The sequence below is a fragment of the Notothenia rossii genome (genome assembly GCF_949606895.1).
Source record: "Notothenia rossii genome assembly, chromosome: 5".
Lineage (NCBI taxonomy): Eukaryota > Metazoa > Chordata > Actinopteri > Perciformes > Nototheniidae > Notothenia > Notothenia rossii.
Window position 1 is genome coordinate 2,915,574 of NC_136903.1, and position 21,264 is coordinate 2,936,837.

The 21,264-nt window shown below is 39.3% G+C and overlaps 1 protein-coding gene across 1 annotated transcript; it reads right to left on the reverse strand.

The window, feature by feature from the left end:
- Positions 1–756: 756 nt before the first annotated feature.
- On the reverse strand, positions 757–18,484 carry tdrd12 (tudor domain containing 12). Its single transcript, XM_079682736.1, has 12 exons — positions 18,375–18,484; positions 16,720–16,751; positions 15,653–15,730; positions 11,822–11,893; positions 10,652–10,788; positions 9,929–10,048; positions 7,261–7,316; positions 7,033–7,118; positions 5,902–6,058; positions 5,601–5,823; positions 3,254–3,305; positions 757–839 (listed from the first exon to the last, which is right to left on the reverse strand). Exons 2-12 carry the CDS (start codon positions 16,741–16,743, stop codon positions 786–788), a joined length of 1,059 nt encoding a protein of 352 aa, XP_079538862.1. The 5' UTR covers positions 16,744–16,751; positions 18,375–18,484; the 3' UTR covers positions 757–785.
- Positions 18,485–21,264: the final 2,780 nt, after the last annotated feature.

A 21,264-nucleotide genomic window follows, 5' to 3' on the forward strand; every position in this document is an offset into this window, starting at 1 on the left:
ACTCCGAATATTAAGCTAAATATATCACATTATATAATGACTGTCACCGAGTCACGTTTCCTCTTCTCTGGAATCCATCGATCTGATTGGTTATTAGCAAATGATCAAAGTAGTCTCTCTCTCTCTCTCCCTCTCCCTCTCCCTCTCCCCCTCTCTCTCTCTCTCTCTCTCCCTCTCTCTCTCTCCCTCCCTCCCTCTCCCTCTCTCCCCCTCTCTCTCCCCCTCTCTCTCTCTCTCTCTCATGTAACCATGTTAAAATGCTTTCTGAGGTTACTTATTGAGGAGCACAAAATGACGAAAATGGACGAGACGAAAATACTAAATAAAAACTTTGCGAAAAAGTCTAACGCCAGCAGCGCTGCCTGGAGAAAGAAACGAGGTGGTATTTGGGCCCATTTCTGCTAAAATGAGGCGGAGCTAAAAAGCGAATGCATTGTTTTATCAGAAGGAAAGCAATGTGGCCATAACATTGGTAAACACACCACAAACCAGATGCTCTCTCTGCAAAGCTGCTTTCTTAATCATTCAACCTGTTTTTCATCAAATAAGGACAAGATATCGTCTTATTGGGAAATAAATTTGACTAAAAAGACAAATTATTGGTTTTGGCTTCATTAGTTTGACTGAAATGTTCTATATAATCTGATAACAAAAAAAAGACTCAAATGTCAACAGTTTCCATTGACAAAAATAGTTAGTTTTCTTTGACTCAAATGCTCAGACTTTTAGTCGAATAAACCACAGTCCAAATGAGCCATTAGAGTAATTACTAAAGTGCTGGTAGCTTACACTTCCTTTTCTGTGCTGGAAGCTGCAGTCGTCTCTTCATGCTCACTCACCTGGGAAAAAACAAACACAGAAACTTCTGGATCTACACTTTTTGTTCAGGAATTACTTACCAAATTGAACAGGTGAAAAAACAACAAGCAACCTGACAGCTAGGGGTGGGGGAAATAATCGATAGGGCATAGTATCGCCATACACGGACTCCGAGTATCGATATTTTATTATATAAACCATTCATATTGCAAATTAAAGTTTTTGGTAACAATTGCTTTTTCAATCCACTAGATGGTGCGGAACTTTTCCTTGTGCGGTCATGGGTAAAGTCAGTGGGATTGGCAGGAAGTTAGTTTAAACAAAGATTTAAAATATATATATGTAAGCAACAGCTCACGACAGGCTGTGATATATGCTCATTATATCACAGCTAAGGGGCGTGGTTCTGCCCGACGCAAATTCAAAATCGTTTTTATTAGTAAATAATGATGTTCAAAATAAAATCGTCCCTCCGTTGCCTTCTGCACGAAACATAGTGCGAGGTGGTTGCTATGCAACAACACTAACAGCTAGCGAACATATTAGACAGAGAGCGTTGATCCATTATTTGGCTGTTTATTTACATGAATGTGTATGTTGCTGTTTATTGTGCATCCACTGAAAAACTGTCTAGCATCAGTAGCATGGCTTACGTGGTCACTTGTATAGGTTGAGGTGGTTCGAGGCTGTTGCTTGGCGTGGCGAGAATATTGCTCCACTTTCTCCGGTCCCCGAGATTGGGCTTCCAGTAGCTCTGGAGAGAGCTTTCGCACCTGTGGCCACTAACGGTCATCATTTCTCTGCTTTGTTTCAAGACCCGCATCAGAAAGCTTTTGAATGGTGCTACTTTTCCAGTTGGTCTACCTGCTCTTCACGTAGCTCTGCATGTCGTAGTTTAGGTGCTTTCTGGAGATAGGCACTGCTCAATCCACTCCTCTATAGTAAGACCCCCCGGAGGTCGAAGTTAATCTTAAATGTTTCCATTTTATGCTTTGTAAGTTTGTTTCGTAACGGAAGAAATTTAAATATATTTATAAAACTGACAAGTCAAATCAAGCAATCTGATTGGTCGATAGCGTTTTTGCGGACCTCTTTGATTACAGATTTGAAAACATCGTTGCTTGCTTTAAAAGTAGCACAATTCATTATGTTAAAACTTCAAAAGTATCTAGATATCCCTGCCCTAATGCCAAAGGAACTGCACACTGAATATGTTTTGCCGTTTGATGTCTATGTCTGGACCGCTGCGTCAAAAAGGAGGGCTTCTGCCCCGTTACTTCTCCGCTGCTTTCTTGTTCTTTGCTTTTCAGCCCAACGGTATACTGTTTTTCTCAGACGCGGAGGGATACTGACTTGTTGTGAAAAGTAACTTACAATTCTACCCGTGGTATATGCTCAGTATATCACGGCTAAGAACCAATCAGGTTGCTTGATTTGACTTGTCCGTTTTATAAATATATATCGTATATCGTAATACTTAGCATATCGTAGTATTGCGATAGTATCGTATCGTGGGGACAACCACATTTGTTTGCACTCCATTACAGTACAAGAACATTTTAAACAAACACCACCACCACAGGCCTCCAGGAGTTTAGACCCCTGTGGATATATCTTACCACAAAGGGGGCAACATTTACTTTTTTGTCCATGTTCAATACATAACCATTAGCTGGCTGGTGAGAGATATAATAGCTACTTGCTTGTTGTACCACTATTTTGCTGCTAAACGGTGCTAACTGTATCCCCTCCTCACAGCCTAGTGAAGTTCTCCAAGGGTCATCTATTAGAAATCTGCAGAAAACCATCAGGGCTACAATTATCCAATTTCAACCGAAAATTAGAGTTTGATGGCTTTGAAGATACTACAGACTGCGGCTTCAGTATCTCCGTCACAAAAGGCTGTCTGATAGCAAGGTACAAATATTTTCTAAATATAGCCCACGCTTAAACGGATAAAAGTACATCCCACGCTTAAATGATTACGCTGTGGTTTTTCAAATTGGGTGTTGAAGCCATTTGGCATTTATATCTTATAATGAAATATCATGAATGTTTTGTTTATGATGTTTTATCATTTATATTTATTATTGTTTTGATTGGTGACGTCACAGGCGTGGTTTTGGCCTTTTGAGTGTGTGGAAGGCAAACAATTTATTAACCGCACGATGGAGACCGCATGGTGAATTCTGGATGTGAAAATGTACCCGAGATACGCTGACCTGCCAAGATACGCCGTTTGGCTGAGAAACATTTTTGTTTAGTATTTTGTCTGTTTTTCATTAAATAAACGGCGATATCTGATCATTAATGTGGATGCACGTTGATTTTTCTGATAACATCGAGTCAGGCCAAACGTTGTGATTTGTAAGATGGTACTTCTTACAACAAAAAAATCCAAACTATCCCCTTCGAAGCTGCGATGCATACTCACAGTGGGAGACGCCTGCTGGAAGATGCTGCCAGGATTCAGACACTTTAGGAACCTGTTGGGTAGAGGAAGTGCTCGCTCAGTATCAAACAGTGATCATAAAACAGATATGGAAGGTGTAGTATAGTGTGTGGGGTTATTCTCACCTGAAATCAGTGATCCAAACACAGGTATGGTGAAAAAAGAGAGAACTATTCGAAGCAGGAAATAAACAGCGTAGCATACCATCTGACAAAGGCCTGTGCTATAATGCTTCAATTAACTGTTCTTTATAATATACTCAGATCAATAGAGACAGAGATGTTAAGTTATAAATCAAGGGTTTTATTATTATTTACAGCAGGGGGGGGGAACCTTTTTCCTTTCAATTTTTACAACATCCTCCGAGGACCGTACAAATGATTGAACTCAACCTCTGCTTGAAAAAACTAAAACCACAGCCCATTCATTTCACCTTTCTTTCATACTGTGCAAAGAACAAGCAACCTCTTAATCCAGATATCTCACCATGACTCGCGCATGCATTCACGTGCACGGTGTGGCATGACCACCAAAACAGAAAGATATGGACACAAGATGTGTGCACATTTATTTAGTATCCATGTGAACATGATTTAAGTGGGGGGGGGCCTAACCTCCTCTAGGGGGGTCCGGGGGCATGCTCCCCCGGGAAGATTTATTTTAAATATTGAAGTTAAAAGCATCAATCTGGTGCACTTTGAGAGCAACGTGAGGAGATCTATGGATACATCTCTCAACACCCAGATGAAACACAACTGGAATCAGATTTTTCTTTTTGGATATTTTACAAATCACTCCCCTTTCAAACTCTATTCTTGTTATTTTTAACAACTTTTTTTTGTTACTGTCATATAGTATTTTATACCTGTTTTTCATTTAGTCTCTAATGTCTCATTAATAACTATAATGATCATATCAAGGTGTGCCTTAACCTCACTGAGCTGAGGTTATTTGAGCCTCTCAGGAGAGAGCTCTCTTCCACCTGGTTGTAGAAAAGCTCTTTAAATGCGTTAGCATAGCTAGCTAACCAGATGCTAATAACAACAGATCGCCACTGTGCTTACAACTAAAGACACAGCCACGCAAACACTGCGGCATGTGTACGGCTCCTTATGGGTACTGCAATATTTGAAGAGCTGGAGCGGCGTTCCGTTGCTCTCCGTAAGCACTCTTCTTTCAGACGAGACATAACCACGTGAAGACCTATGGTGAAGACACGTCACGTGTTGTGTTCAAGGAACCTGTCCTTGGCCAGGAAAAACAGGCACTCGCTTGTTTAATTATTCTGCGATCTAGATTTCTTCTTCTTTTTTGAAGTGAGAAGTTGTTCGTCAGTCGGACGGACGAATTGACGGACCCCCCCCAAAACGAAAACTCTTCGGTTCTCCACGAATTACAAAAGTCACCCAAAGCAGCGTTAAAAAAGGGGGAGGCGCCGAAAAGTGACAAATTTGCATCACTGTGACTGAGATTTATGGTCAGAGCTGCATCCAGAAACGAGTCTGCCTCCTCCGACGAGTCACTGAACAGGAGAGACGCTCAGTTAACGATTTCAAGATATAAATGAAACTTCCTCTGCAGGGAACACAGGGATTTGCAGACCATTTACATGCACTAAAATCTATAGAACACACTACGTACACTATGAAGTGTCCCTACTTTAAAGAGTCCTCTCCTGCTGATGTTCAGGTGTATATCAGTGTGTAGTGTCTCTACTTTAAAGAGTCCTCTCCTGCTGATGTTCAGGTGTACATCAGCATGTAGTGTCTCTACTTTAAAGAGTCCTCTCCTGCTGATGTTCAGGTGTATATCAGTATGTAGTGTCTCTACTTTAAAGAGTCCTCTCCTGCTGATGTTCAGGTGTATATCAGTATGTAGTGTCTCTACTTTAAAGAGTCCTCTCCTGCTGATGTTCAGGTGTATATCAGTATGTAGTGTCTCTACTTTAAAGAGTCCTCTCCTGCTGATGTTCAGGTGTATATCAGTATGTAGTGTCTCTACTTTAAAGAGTCCTCTCCTGCTGATGTTCAGGTGTATATCAGTATGTAGTGTCTCTACTTTAAAGAGTCCTCTCCTGCTGATGTTCAGGTGTATATCAGTATGTAGTGTCTCTACTTTAAAGAGTCCTCTCCTGCTGATGTTCAGGTGTATATCAGTATGTAGTGTCTCTACTTTAAAGAGTCCTCTCCTGCTGATGTTCAGGTGTATATCAGTATGGAGTGTCTCTACTTTAAAGAGTCCTCTCCTGCTGATGTTCAGGTGTATATCAGTATGTAGTGTCTACTTTAAAGAGTCCTCTCCTGCTGAACTGAACTAAATGAGTGCTCACCTCTCTGCAGCAGCAGCAGCAGCGTCGTCCGGACCTTTCTCTGACAGATGTTCCTCTGTGACCTTTGATCCGTTGCCTTCTTCACGGGGCTGCAGCTCATGTTGTTGGCTCTGAAGCAGCAGAGAGGTCAGTGGTGAGGATGCGTGGATGTTATCCAGAGGACTGACGGAAACACCGTGAGCAGAGCTGCTGACCTGAGGCGTAGTAAGACCTGAAGAAATAGCTGAAAAAATAAACATCAGATCAGAGTTTATATAGTGTGTGTGTGTGTGTGTGTGTGTGTGTGTGTGTGTGTGTTTACCAATAGGAGACTTAGCCTTGCTTGAGGCAGTCTGGGTCAAGATGCTGGAGGACAACATGACAGGAAGCTGGTCCTCCTCGTCCATCTCTCTGCTGTCAGCTGACTTTAGGCTGTAATACGCAAACTTCTTGGCCACCAGATCGTCGTTCAAACAGATCTGGAAAGAAATCGCCAAAATCAGGGCGTTTATTCTCCACAACTAAAACATGCAAGCTGTGATAACAAATCACACAAGGAAATATTAGTGAAAACAGACTAAATGATATACAAGAACTGTCAAACATATATTTATAGCCCAACATTAGCCTCCTTTAGCTTAGCGGTGGTGACGTGAAGTCATGTGACCGTGCTGTAGTTCCTTTATAGCCCAACATTAGCCACCTTCAGCTTAGCGGTGGTGACGTGAAGTCATGTGACCGTGCTGTAGTTCCTTTATAGCCCAACATTAGCCACCTTTAGCTTAGCGGTGGTGACCAGAAGTCATGTGACCATGCTGTAGTTCCTTTATAGCCCAACATTAGCCACCTTTAGCTTAGCGGTGGTGACGTGAAGTCATGTGACCGTGCTGTAGTTCCTTTATAGCCCAACATTAGCCACCTTTAGCTTAGCGGTGGTGACGTGAAGTCATGTGACCGTGCTGTAGTTCCTTTATAGCCCAACATTAGCCACCTTCAGCTTAGCGGTGGTGACGTGAAGTCATGTGACCGTGCTGTAGTTCCTTTATAGCTCAACATTAGCCACCTTTAGCTTAGCGGTGGTGACGTGAAGTTATGTGACCGTGCTGTAGTTCCTTTATAGCCCAACATTAGCCACCTTCAGCTTAGCGGTGGTGACGTGAAGTTATGTGACCGTGCTGTAGTTCCTTTATAGCCCAACATTAGCCACCTTTAGCTTAGGTGACGTGAAGTCATGTGACTGTGTAACCCAATTTTCTGCAATATTAAAAATAACGGAGAAATCCCATTGCTTTTTTTCGAAAGACATCGGGGAGAATTTTAGGATTGGCCTACAAAAATACGTCATCCCTACATCACTTTATTTCTGTATAAAGCCCTCGATTAAAACATCATTTTAGGCTCTTTTTCTGAATAAGCATGACTTGCATAACCCTACACAGAATAAGGAAGTCACCTTGATGCTTCCTAGAGTCAGGTAGAGCTCTATGGAGGTGGACTCCGCCTCGGATTCAAGCAACACGGCCTCATTCCGAGTGGAAGCTGATGGAAAGGAACATTTTAAAAAGACAGGGAGATCTGACATAAGTCTCATCAAACAGCAATTAAGGACACATCAAATAACACTTTAAAATGTACAGGAGAAGAACTGGTTTTCCCTCGATCTATTTGCAATGTTGCTCACCTTGCAGCAGGCTGTGCATGTAGAGAATAGAAGAGCTGTCCCACCGAGTGGATGGACTGCAGCGAAAAAGAACATCAAGCTGAAAGTGGGTAATATCTGTACATGTCATAACAGAGATAAAAGCTGTTCTTACACCTTTTCCAAAGTCAAATTCAAGCACTTTTCAAGCATCTTACAGCTGTTGTAAATTATATATTTATATACACATACTCAAATGATTATTTCCCTACCTCACATTAAATCAGACGTTCTTTATGCTATAAACAACGAAATGTGTGTTTCGTGATAGCCTTCTACACGAGGATGAAAAATTTAAGAAAAGAAAACTAAGTTTAATATTTCTAAATGAGTGATCTGTACGTAGACTGGGCCTCCCATATAACACGGCTGAGCCAATATAAAACAACCTGCCAAATAACTTTTCAATACATTATTGATTACTATTTTTTAGGTACTTTTAGGTTGGCAGTGAACATAAGTCAGAGGTACATGGTGTACTTCCACTCCACTACATGTATTTCATTCATTTAGTTACTTTACAGATGTGGATGAATGATGTGAAATCTAATCAAGTGTTAAATCAGACTTTAGTTCCACCTGGAGTAAATCCACCAGCTACCCTGCAGTATACAAAGTCATTCAAACTAGCTGCACCTTTACCAGCTTTGAGAACACTTTCATGATCAATCATTATAAAACATATCATATCTATTATTCTGAAATGGACCAATCTGCACAATGACTACTTTTACTGTCTTTCACTATATTTTGATGAGAATACTTTTATACTTTTACTTGAGGAACATTTTGAATGAGGACTTTTACTGTAACAGAGTATTCCTACACTCTGGTAGTTCTACTTTTACTCAAGTACAAGATCTGAGTACTTCTACTTTTACTCAAGTACAAGATCTGAGTACTTCTACTTTTACTCAAGTACAAGTTCTGAGTACTTCTACTTTTAATCAAGAACAAGATCTGAGTACTTCTACTTTTACTCAAGTACAAGACCTGAGTACTTCTACTTTTACTCAAGTACAAGATCTGAGTACTTCTACTTTTACTCAAGGACAAGATCTGAGTACTTCTACTTTTACTCAAGTACAACATCTGAGTACTTATTCCACCTCTGGTAGCGTATTAGCCTGAATTGTAGCCACAAAATCAAGCAGAGCTGCATAAAAATAGACTCACAATGGTAACTAGTGGAAAATAATATTTACAAATGTGTTCAATGATTTGTAGGTAACTTTGACTAATCAAGAAACCTGACTTATACATCTTCAAAGGAAGAGTGTGTTCATTCTACAATTACATGGGATTAAAGCAAACTGTAGTTTTACTTGTATAATACTTCAAGATTTTATATAAAAAACAGTTTGTTTTCATCTGTTTTCAAATAAACAAAGTCTTGGCTTTCAGAATATTAAACTTGTTACGGCAAATTCAGATGATAAATACAACTTTGAAGCTTGTGACGGCATAATTACAAGCAGAGAACGGACTAATGTAACATCACAGCAAGCATAACAACAGCCGGTGTTTCTTGTAAGTGTTTCCCCGGTACGCGAACGCAAAAATACACAAACACACTCGCGAGCTTCCCCCAGACCAGTCATACAAACGAAAATGTGTCTTCGGGTCAATGTGACTGATTTCGATAGAGCAAGTCATTTGGTTTAGGCACGAAACATACTACCAGTAGAAATACATTTCTTTCAAAATCGCTGTGTCGAATCAAGATTATATTTCGTCACTATAACACGAAATGCCGTGAGTGCTTCATCCTCTGAACACCACAGGATGGCGACTGTAACGCACATAACATAGGTACGCTCCTCTGAAATGATTGTCCCCTGCAATTATTATTATTATCTCTCATCGAGTTCGCCATTCAGCTCGCTAACGTTAGCTTAAATAAACGTAACATGCAACGTTAGCCTAATCTAAAATGCTCTACTACGGCGTACCTTTCATGTGGCTCGTCAGCGCAGACTCTCGCATCGTTATTTTTTTGCAAACTTTTCAGGAGGCTACTCGTGGGCTTGACCCTCGTCTTAGCCATGGCTTGTATTTGTCTTCTGCTAGCCAACGCTCGTTGAAACTGCAACCTCCTGGCACACTGTCATCTATCACTCTTCAGAATGCCCAGGTCACACGTAACACAAACACTTGAAGGCCGCAGCGGAGCCGTTTTATGTAAAAGCGAAGCAATTATTTTTCTTTTAATCTAAAAAGCAAACTATTCAGTCAGACAGAAAGTTATTTTAAAAGTAAAGCATTTACATTTTCAAGCACTTTCTCAATTTCAAACACCATTCCCAAAATTCAAGCACTTTCCCAACCTTGAAAACACCACGTCAAATTTCAAGCATTTTCAAGGATTTCAAGCACCCGTACGAACCCTGTTTTTTATTTTACAGTTCTGTAGCGATATGCCCGGTTGGCTTTCAAATCAAATGTTATTCATATTGTCCAATATCCAAAATTACATATTCGTCTCAGCTATTAAAGTAATGGTCAACAAGACAGACAGCGACAAACATTTTGTTCAGTCAGTATTTCTACCAGAGTATTTTTAAACACGAGTATCTGTACTTCTACTTGAGGAAAGGATGTTAGTGGATAACCCATACAGTGTGTGTGTGCTGCATTAAGTTTCTCTCACATGAGTCCCGCCTTTATCTCGTGGACGCAAACTCGCAGGGTTGTTGGTTTGATTCGCGCCAGGTGAAACTTCCTCACCCAGTAAGGCAGCTGGAGGAAATTCAGCATAGCGATCCGGATCCTTGTCAGAAAAAAAAAAACACAGAAGTTCAACAGCAGCTCAGATACACAAACCTTTTTTTAGGTCTGCAATTTCTTCTACATCATTGTTTTATTGCCTCCAGGATTAAAATGCCAGGCCTTATTTGTTACCCTTTAAGACCGCACAGTGAATCCAAATGTTAGCGAAAGTTCAACATAGGATAGTGTAATCTCCAAATCCACGGAAATGTAGCATTTGTAAAAGGCTAAATATGTTTTAAATTGCTAATTTGAAGTATTTTGGAGCTGCAGTGACAGATAACAAAGCCTATAAATTGTATTTGACAGACTTCACAAACCATATTCGATTGATACAGATCCTGTTAAAGCAAAAGCAATCAACAAAAAAAAATGAGAATCATAATGGAATCAGTCCTTACAATATCATGAATCATTTCCCAATTGAAACGTAAGTCAAACAAATCCCAATTACTTATTTTTCCCAAATCGTGTAGCACTAATACTTTAAGAAAAAGGCTTTGATCAAAAAGCTGTAATTGAATTAAACATTGGGCCATAAAAATCCTCTTGTATGTGGACTGATAAACTGGGAGTTGTTCACATAACGCATATCGGGTCTTACTGGTCTTTGGGGACGACGAGTCTCTCTCCGTGGTCCACCAGGAGGCATCGAGCCTGACAGGAAACTGAGTCCGTGATGATGGACTCAACCAGCACCCGACACCACGACTTTATCACCGCCCAGTACACCACACACACCTGGGAGGAAACAGTGTTGGGGAAACACTGAGTGTGCTCTTCCAACATGAGAGCAACATGCTAACAAAGGTATCCCTGTGAACATGACAGGATGTGTGATTACCTAGAAGAGCATCAGGACTGTTTGAGGCATATGATAGCTATGTGATTAACATGATGATTCAGCCTCTATGGAGAGAGACATATGACAAGCATGATCATTTCTGACGTGGAGCTAATCTGAAGTAAACATTGAATACTGCTTTCTATTCCTCCATGTTGTGACTGTGTAACTCCCTCTCTTGGATATCAGCATGTGAAGGACACTGTTCAGGAACTAGTTGATGCTCTGTATGTGATGACTACTTCCATTCTGGAGAGGATCACAGATACATGGATCCTGAGGTTCAAGCTCAAGCCGGGGACCAGGGAGACTTTTCTAACACACAGCAAGATACAAACCTAGTCCACCTGCAGCCCAATAAAAGAGGCACAGTAAAGGGTGCTCGTCCCTGAGGTCTCCCATCATGCAAAATGCACTTTTTGATGTCTTTTATACATCAACATGTGTCCCCGGTGTCAGGAGACTCACAAAGTGTCAGAAAACGAAACCCTTTTCCTTCGTACCCAAATCTCTAAAAAGTACAGTACCAGTACAGGTTAGCTCTGAGTGTTAGCGATGCTAATGTAAACAGACCATATTACGTCCAAAACATGTCTGGCATTGGTTCTGATTGCAACGTTTCTGATTGGGCCGTGGGTCCACATTTCAGATATTACGTCATATCGGACGCAAATCTGGATCAGCTCCGTTGTTCCCCCGTTTTTAGAGGAAAGAGAGAGAGTGTCCCAGGTGAGTCTCGGTGTGTCAGGAGACTCACCAGGGACACATTTATGTATAAAAGACATCAAAAAGTGCATTTAGCATGATAGGAGACCTTTAGAGTAAATTCAGAGGTTCATTTTTAATGCAACTCGCTAATTATCGGATCTATAATCAATTTTCCATCCGATTTAAGGGGGCAGAATGATGTAATGTCTGAAGGTGTCTTACGTGTCCCTCCTCTAACGATGTGGGCTTCAGCTTGTGTAGGTCCTGGGTCACGTCGTTGTAGAAGAGGTTCATCTGAGCAACAGACAGAGATGGAAAAGTACACACATCCTTTACTCAAGTAGAAGTACAGATACTCATGTTTAAAAATACTCTGGTGAAAGTAGAAGTACTGACTAAACTTCTTTACTCAAGTCAAAGTAAAGAGGCTTTGAAATGTACTTCAGTAAAAAGTACCCATAACTAGCAGCTGTTTTAAAGAGTACCTGACCTCCCTTTATATTAATAGAACAATAATGTCATTGTTAGCTAATTAATGTTTCCATGGTGACCAACGGCAACATGACAACGTTTTCATTGGTCCCTCTTCTTTAGAGAAGACCAGGAAATGATGGATACACGGATCGTGTTCAAATCAATAGGCACGCAATGACTCTAAATAATAATGATCACGCCACCAAACAAACATTCAGACTAAAGGAACCAGCCTGTTTGGAAAATGAGAGAAGTAGAAAGTACAGGTATTTGAGTTCAACATGTGAGAAGTAGAAAGTACAGGTATTTGAGTTCAACATGTAAGAAGTAGAAAGTACAGGTATTTGGGTTCAACATGTAAGAAGTAGAAAGTACAGGTATTTGTGTTCAACATGTAAGAAGTAGAAAGTACAGGTATTTGTGTTCAACATGTAAGAAGTAGAAAGTACAGGTATTTGAGTTCAACATGTAAGAAGTAGAAAGTACAGGTATTTGTGTTCAACATGTGAGAAGTAGAAAGTACAGGTATTTGAGTTCAACATGTAAGAAGTAGAAAGTAAAGGTATTTGTGTTCAACATGTAAGAAGTAGAAAGTACAGGTATTTGTGTTCAACATGTAAGAAGTAGAAAGTACAGGTATTTGTGTTCAACATGTAAGAAGTAGAAAGTACAGGTATTTGTGTTCAACATGTAAGAAGTAGAAAGTAAAGGTATTTGTGTTCAACATGTAAGAAGTAGAAAGTACAGGTATTTGTGTTCAACATGTAAGAAGTAGAAAGTACAGGTATTTGGGTTCAACATGTAAGAAGTAGAAAGTACAGGTATTTGTGTTCAACATGTAAGAAGTAGAAAGTACAGGTATTTGAGTTCAACATGTAAGAAGTAGAAAGTACAGGTATTTGTGTTCAACATGTAAGAAGTAGAAAGTACAGGTATTTGTGTTCAACATGTAAGAAGTAGAAAGTACATGTATTTGAGTTCAACATGTAAGAAGTAGAAAGTACAGGTATTTGAGTTCAACATGTAAGAAGTAGAAAGTACAGGTATTTGTGTTCAACATGTAAGAAGTAGAAAGTACAGGTATTTGTGTTCAACATGTAAGAAGTAGAAAGTACATGTATTTGAGTTCAACATGTAAGAAGTAGAAAGTACAGGTATTTGTGTTCAACATGTAAGAAGTAGAAAGTACAGGTATTTGTGTTCAACATGTAAGAAGTAGAAAGTACAGGTATTTGTGTTCAACATGTAAGAAGTAGAAAGTACAGGTATTTGAGTTCAACATGTAAGAAGTAGAAAGTACAGGTATTTGTGTTCAACATGTAAGAAGTAGAAAGTACAGGTATTTGTGTTCAACATGTAAGAAGTAGAAAGTACATGTATTTGAGTTCAACATGTAAGAAGTAGAAAGTACAGGTATTTGAGTTCAACATGTAAGAAGTAGAAAGTACAGGTATTTGTGTTCAACATGTGAGAAGTAGAAAGTACAGGTATTTGAGTTCAACATGTAAGAAGTAGAAAGTAAAGGTATTTGTGTTCAACATGTAAGAAGTAGAAAGTACAGGTATTTGTGTTCAACATGTAAGAAGTAGAAAGTACAGGTATTTGTGTTCAACATGTAAGAAGTAGAAAGTACAGGTATTTGTGTTCAACATGTAAGAAGTAGAAAGTACAGGTATTTGAGTTCAACATGTAAGAAGTAGAAAGTACAGGTATTTGAGTTCAACATGTAAGAAGTAGAAAGTACAGGTATTTGTGTTCAACATGTGAGAAGTAGAAAGTACAGGTATTTGAGTTCAACATGTAAGAAGTAGAAAGTAAAGGTATTTGTGTTCAACATGTAAGAAGTAGAAAGTACAGGTATTTGTGTTCAACATGTAAGAAGTAGAAAGTACAGGTATTTGAGTTCAACATGTAAGAAGTAGAAAGTACAGGTATTTGTGTTCAACATGTAAGAAGTAGAAAGTACAGGTATTTGTGTTCAACATGTAAGAAGTAGAAAGTAAAGGTATTTGTGTTCAACATGTAAGAAGTAGAAAGTACAGGTATTTGTGTTCAACATGTAAGAAGTAGAAAGTACAGGTATTTGTGTTCAACATGTAAGAAGTAGAAAGTACAGGTATTTGGGTTCAACATGTAAGAAGTAGAAAGTACAGGTATTTGTGTTCAACATGTAAGAAGTAGAAAGTACAGGTATTTGTGTTCAACATGTAAGAAGTAGAAAGTACAGGTATTTGTGTTCAACATGTAAGAAGTAGAAAGTACAGGTATTTGAGTTCAACATGTAAGAAGTAGAAAGTAAAGGTATTTGTGTTCAACATGTAAGAAGTAGAAAGTAAAGGTATTTGTGTTCAACATGTAAGAAGTAGAAAGTACAGGTATTTGTGTTCAACATGTAAGAAGTAGAAAGTAAAGGTATTTGTGTTCAACATGTGAGAAGTAGAAAGTACAGGTATTTGAGTTCAACATGTAAGAAGTAGAAAGTACAGGTATTTGAGTTCAACATGTAAGAAGTAGAAAGTACAGGTATTTGTGTTCAACATGTGAGAAGTAGAAAGTACAGGTATTTGAGTTCAACATGTAAGAAGTAGAAAGTACAGGTATTTGTGTTCAACATGTAAGAAGTAGAAAGTACAGGTATTTGAGTTCAACATGTAAGAAGTAGAAAGTACAGGTATTTGTGTTCAACATGTAAGAAGTAGAAAGTACAGGTATTTGTGTTCAACATGTAAGAAGTAGAAAGTACAGGTATTTGTGTTCAACATGTAAGAAGTAGAAAGTATAGGTATTTGTGTTCAACATGTAAGAAGTAGAAAGTAAAGGTATTTGTGTTCAACATGTGAGAAGTAGAAAGTACAGGTATTTGAGTTCAACATGTAAGAAGTAGAAAGTAAAGGTATTTGTGTTCAACATGTGAGAAGTAGAAAGTACAGGTATTTGAGTTCAACATGTAAGAAGTAGAAAGTACAGGTATTTGTGTTCAACATGTAAGAAGTAGAAAGTACAGGTATTTGAGTTCAACATGTAAGAAGTAGAAAGTACAGGTATTTGTGTTCAACATGTAAGAAGTAGAAAGTACAGGTATTTGTGTTCAACATGTAAGAAGTAGAAAGTACAGGTATTTGTGTTCAACATGTAAGAAGTAGAAAGTATAGGTATTTGTGTTCAACATGTAAGAAGTAGAAAGTAAAGGTATTTGTGTTCAACATGTGAGAAGTAGAAAGTACAGGTATTTGAGTTCAACATGTAAGAAGTAGAAAGTAAAGGTATTTGTGTTCAACATGTGAGAAGTAGAAAGTACAGGTATTTGAGTTCAACATGTGAGAAGTAGAAAGTACAGGTATTTGAGTTCAACATGTGAGAAGTAGAAAGTACAGGTATTTGAGTTCAACATGTAAGAAGTAGAAAGTACAGGTATTTGAGTTCAACATGTAAGAAGTAGAAAGTTCAGGTATTAGTGTTCAAAATGTAAGAAGTCAAAGTAAAAAGTCATCAGAAAAATAAGTAGTGGAGTAAAGTACTGATACCAGAAAAATGTACTTGAGTACAGTAACTAAGTATTTGTACTCTACTACTTCCCACCTCTGCCAGCAGACCGTCGTATTGATCCGCTTCTCCGCCCCGACCCACTCGGCCCCAAAGGCACGACGGACTTTCAACCTGCAGGGGCCACAAAGAAATGATTCAAAATGAGCCACCACAAAAGGGTCAGTCTTTACAGAATATACGATCTCCGTTCACATGATTTCCAGTACGATAATCCTTTATACCGTAAGCAAAATTAAGGAAAACTTTAAAAAGCCTTCAGAGACAATTGGACGCTGTTATAAAAGCATATTAAGATCCTCAGTCTTAGAAGGAAAAGGCCGTGCAGCCAACATGTCAATGTATCCTTGGGCAAGATACTTAGCCCTGAGTTGCTCCCGATGGCCAACGGTGTGTATGAATGTTAGTTCCTAGAGTCAGGCACACTGCTCTGTGTGAACGACATGTAGTATGTAAAGCGCTTTGAGGGGTCTTAAAGACTGGATAAAGCGCTATATAAGTACAGTCCATTTACCATTTATATATTCGTGTTGCACTGTTGGAGGAGCCTGGGGCTTTAGTTTTTCCATTGCCATATCTACACTGTAGCTACTGATGATGATAAAGCCTTGAATTGAAAAGAAACAGCAACTCATACGTTATAATATATCTAGCTTAATTGGATTTAAAATGGAGTCACGTGGTCGGAAAACCAATATGATAAAACTCCCTCAAACCCACATATTCATCCATTATTCACCACAAAGTGCTATCGTTTTTTAAGCTGCACAGGAACCGGCAGCATTCATATGAATTACTTTTAATTTCCGGGTTTGAGCTTTATTACATTCTTTAAAGAAATGAGCAGTGGTGGAGGAAGAAGTCCTTATTTAAGTAGCATTAGAAATACAGTGTACTTGACCTTGGTTAATTTTGTAATGGAAACAATAAAAATATAGGAAATTATACAAGAAAAAAGCAACCGTAGAGTATATACAACTAGCTTCATTTCATTTTAAAAATGGACAAACACGGTTAATTTATCCATTATTTCTGGATTATTAGGCCACTGACTGACTGTTATATAAATTAACGTTAATGTTCCTGCTTAAATAGTGCCTTACCTTTACAATTGAAATTTCCAGCATGGTGGACACTGAAAGAAAGCACAAGTGAGCAAATTGGTTGATTATGCAGTAATAGTCTGTTTGTCCTGTTCGGAAAAGTTGAGTACCCTCAATTTTTACGATAGAAATGCAGTATGGGACCCCAGCCCATAGAAACTGCCGCATATGTTGGGCAATTTGGTGGTCATATTTGTAGTCTTGGTGGGCAGACTTTTGATCAATTTGGGGTTTATTTGGCAGATTTAGGGGACTCTGGATCATTTGGATTGCCTATTTGTTCTTTATAGACCCTCCAGAAAAACGCGGGCAAAAATCCTTGATTATGCGATTAAACATGCGGGGTTTTTATGTGATTTTATGCGGTGAAATTGCGGGAAGTTGCGAAATATGCGGAAAGTTGCTAAATATGCGGGGGAAAAGAATAACCATTTTTTTAAATATTGGGCTGTCTTATTTATTCTCTCTCACACACAACCTGCCACTAACGTTAAACCCCTTTACTATTCAATTAAACACATTCAATGTTTATTTATTGTAAAAGCAATTGGGCTATTTTAATCACACACACACACACCCCCCCCCCCACACACACACACACCGCTTCATTCTGTTTTCTATAACTCGTTCGTTATCTGACCAGCTTCAATCTTGTAGGCTACTCACTTCGTTTCTTGTGGCCCTCGAAAGGGTTTTGGAGGTTGATGCTCACCGTCGATTTTCTCTTATGCTCCAACCAATATACAGTCTATGGCTCCAACACACAGTTGCACGGGGTGCAGAATAGTTTCCCCCCACTTTTTGCCCGGTCTTTAGTAGAAATGTTCGTCGGTAAATGAGATGGATTAGATTTTTTCATCTTGGCGTTTTCTCTATCGTGTGAGCTCCACACGTTCACTCTATGGAAAAATGCGGGGATTATGCGGCCTTTTAAAAATCTGCGCCATTTTGCTGATTATGCGGTAAATTCTGAGATTGCAGAATCACGTTTTTCTGGAGGGTCTATCTTTAGTTATGCTAATTCAAAGTAAAAACGTCCCAACTTGGGATCAATAAAGTACTTTTCATCTTGTTCTCTCTATTTCCAATGGTTGCAACACTACTCATGGTTGTCAAAATCAGCCCACAGAGAATACAAATATCGCCACGTTCTGGTTAAAACTGACCTTTTGGGTCCTGAAAATGGATTCAGCATCCTCAATAACCCCCAAAACCATTCCTAAAATGTCCAAATCGGCCAAGTTATTATTATTTGTATTACTATTTCGGGCTATATGCTAATTCATGCAACTTATGCTAATTGGGCTAATTGCCCAACATGCGGGTTAGCATCCGGCATTTTCTATGTGCTGGGGACCCTACTACACATTTCTAACATTACACTTTTGGGGTACTCGACATTTCCGGGTTCACTAAGCTGGCAACGTGTTTACTAAACGGTCGACATTTTGCACCAAAGAGCAAGAAGCACGTATCGGCTAACACGTGCTAGCTTGAGCTAACTTGAGCTAGCATTAGTTCACCGATAACTAAAACCATTTTTTTTAAAGTGCTCCCAATTGAAGGCCAATTCGACAAGTGTTAATTTAAACAGGTTTTGTTTTACATGTTTCCATTTCGTTTGAGTTCCATCTTATTCAACCGGTAAAACGTACCTGTTTCAGAGCTTCTGCAGGTGTGGTGTGGGGTGGGGTGGGGTGGGGTGGTGTGGTGTGGTAACACGAGGGTCACTTCCGTCTGATTGTGACCTAGATGTCGCCGTGGAGCGGCCAGTTTCCTCCGAGGTGAGAGGGTGGTTATTTTTTTTTTCTTAGAACATTTATGAAAAACATATTTTGTATACAATAAAAATCACATCAGGGGTAGACATAAAGTAATAAAAAAAAACAAGATTCAACATTTATATTTTGTTTATCTATAATCTACCTCTGTTTTTTTTAGAGTAGCCTAAACATTATTCTTCCTAAAACATTTCATATTACAATTTGACGGTTTTGTAACCTCTGAATAAAGAAATGTATTTAAGCGGATTAAATCCGTATCTACCGTCCAATTGTTTTTCTTTATTAAACACGTAAACGGAAGAGCGTTTGAGAGGCCTTTTTGCTTTTACCTTACTAAATGGTCTAATGAGGCTTGTTTGAGAGAGCTGCGGCTCGCAAAGTAGACGAGAATAGCCGATTGCAGCCGGGGGAGGTCTCAAAAAGCTCGCCTGAAGTCGGACAGCTCGGAGTCGTCTTCTTCTTCTTCTTCTTCTTCTTCTTCTTCTTCTTCTTCTTCTTCTTCTTCTTCTTCTTCTTCTTCTTCTTCTTCTTCTTCTTCTTCTTCTTCTTCTTCTTCTTCTTCTCTCGGTTTTTTGGCGGATTGCAAACAACTTTAAGGTGCATCCCGCCACCTCCGGAGTCGGCTTGACTCGGTTTGCATTTATAAAGAATGCACACATGTGTTTAGTGTGTTTTATATATAGTCTATGGTTTAATCGTTAATGTCAGACATGTACTAAGAAAATACATTTGTTCCTGCTCAAGATTAGATTCAAATGTCCTATTGTTATTGCACAGATTACAGGTACTGAAACCACGAAATGCAGTTTAGCTTCTAACCAGGAGTGCAAAAAGCAGTAAAGTGAAAAGTAATGTACACAATCTACAGAATAAAATATTGAATGATGAATAAACAGTGAGGGGTATGAATACACTAGATATACACAGCAGCCTGTGAGCAGTATCAACAGTGTGTATGAATATGTCACATGGCAATGCATTTTAAATTAATGATTCATTATTGCATGGTTTTAAGTGTGTGTTTGTTATACCTTTTTATTGTGTGACTTTATTCTGAAATGTGTTTGCCTTTTTAACTGGTTTTAACTTCCTGCTGCATCCTTTTATTTTTCAAAATGTTTGGATTGGCCTTGCCATGCTGATTGACAATGAGTGACCCACACCTGGAGCCAATTTGTACCAACAGCCCTGCCTATAAATGGAAGGAGAAGAGCAACAGAGGACAGATGGAGACTGGGAGAAACTGAAGGAGGCAGCAGGAGCAGGAGCAGGAGCAGGAGCAGGAGCAGGAGCAGGAGCAGGAGCAGGAGCAGGAGCAGGAGCAGGAGCAGGAGCAGGAGCAGCCAAGGGATTAAGAGACCATGGCAGTCCAAGAGAGGGTCGACCGAGCACCCTTGCAGCCCTGGACTCTGGTTTTGAGAAAAAACTTTTAACATTTGAATTCTTTGTACTGTTTTAACTGCGTTTAATTGTATTTTTAAAATAGTTTTAGACTATCTTTTTACTGAGATTATATTTTAGACAGCTCTGATTTTAGTTTTCTTAGTAAAGTTTTTATGTTCTACTGAATAAATTGTGTTTTAAACTTAGTAGTTTGCTCCTTGATTACCCAGTTTTGCTCTCTGATTTAAAAAGAACCCTTTCCCGCTCCATAAATTATTACCCCTCCCCCCTCTTTTACAAATACACTAGATCAGTGGTTCCCAGCCGGTGTGCCGCGGCACACTGGGGTGCCTCGAGCACTGTCCAACTGCAAAAAAACGTATTTTTATGTTCCACATTTTTTTTCTCACTTAATAAACTTCACTTCATATACACTTTATTTTATTACATGTACAATGGAGTTCATAAGCTAATAAAACATATATTGCTCAGATTTAGAAATATTAAACAGCTTAAATTCTCATGATTTACGTCAGCCGTCATTGTTTACGGTGTGCAGAGCAGCTTTTTATCCTCGCGCCCAATAATTTCAAGATGGATTGTTACGTAGTGACAATAAATAAAGAAGCACCCCAGCCCTCAACAACACAGGCAGGGATGACAGAACATGATGGAACAGCAGTACAAAAGAAGTCTAAGATAACATTAATATCAGCCACAAGTTTAAACAGCAGAGCTCAGGATGAACTCGCAGAGCTATCTATGGACCGCTCCCTGAAACTGAAGCACGGGGAACTACGTCTGGATATATTTTGGCTGCTTGTGGGACACGAGTACCCATCCCTCTCAGAGAGTGTAGTTAGCATTACAGCCGGCTTAGCCTTGTCATTTTTATTAGCCTTAACATGAAGTAACATTAAGTAACCCAAAATGTTAAACAGTAAGAGTAGTAGTCATATTTCGTGAACCCTTTGAAGAGTACTGTCACACCGGTGTGATCATTCTATAATATACCATTTAAGCCCGGGGGAGAAATGCTAACGCTACGCTACATTAGCATCGGCAATCTTTTGTACTTCATGCTATCTACACAAATGATTGACATTAAACATTAAAAAGATCAGGCAGTTCAGAGAGAATCGAAGGCAGGCAGGCAGGCAGCTTTGCATGACATTCTTCTGGATGTGTTTAATTGTGGTGATAGTGAGGCAGAGTCCTGCACGGGTCTGATTTTCAAGACCCGCACCCACGACGTCTAATACCGATTCAATACCCGTAAAGCACTGCTGCCGTATTTCAGATCAATCGATCATGGCGACCTTCAATATCCATCTTCTCCCGCTTATCCGTGGTCAGGTCTCGGGGGTAGCAGTTCCAG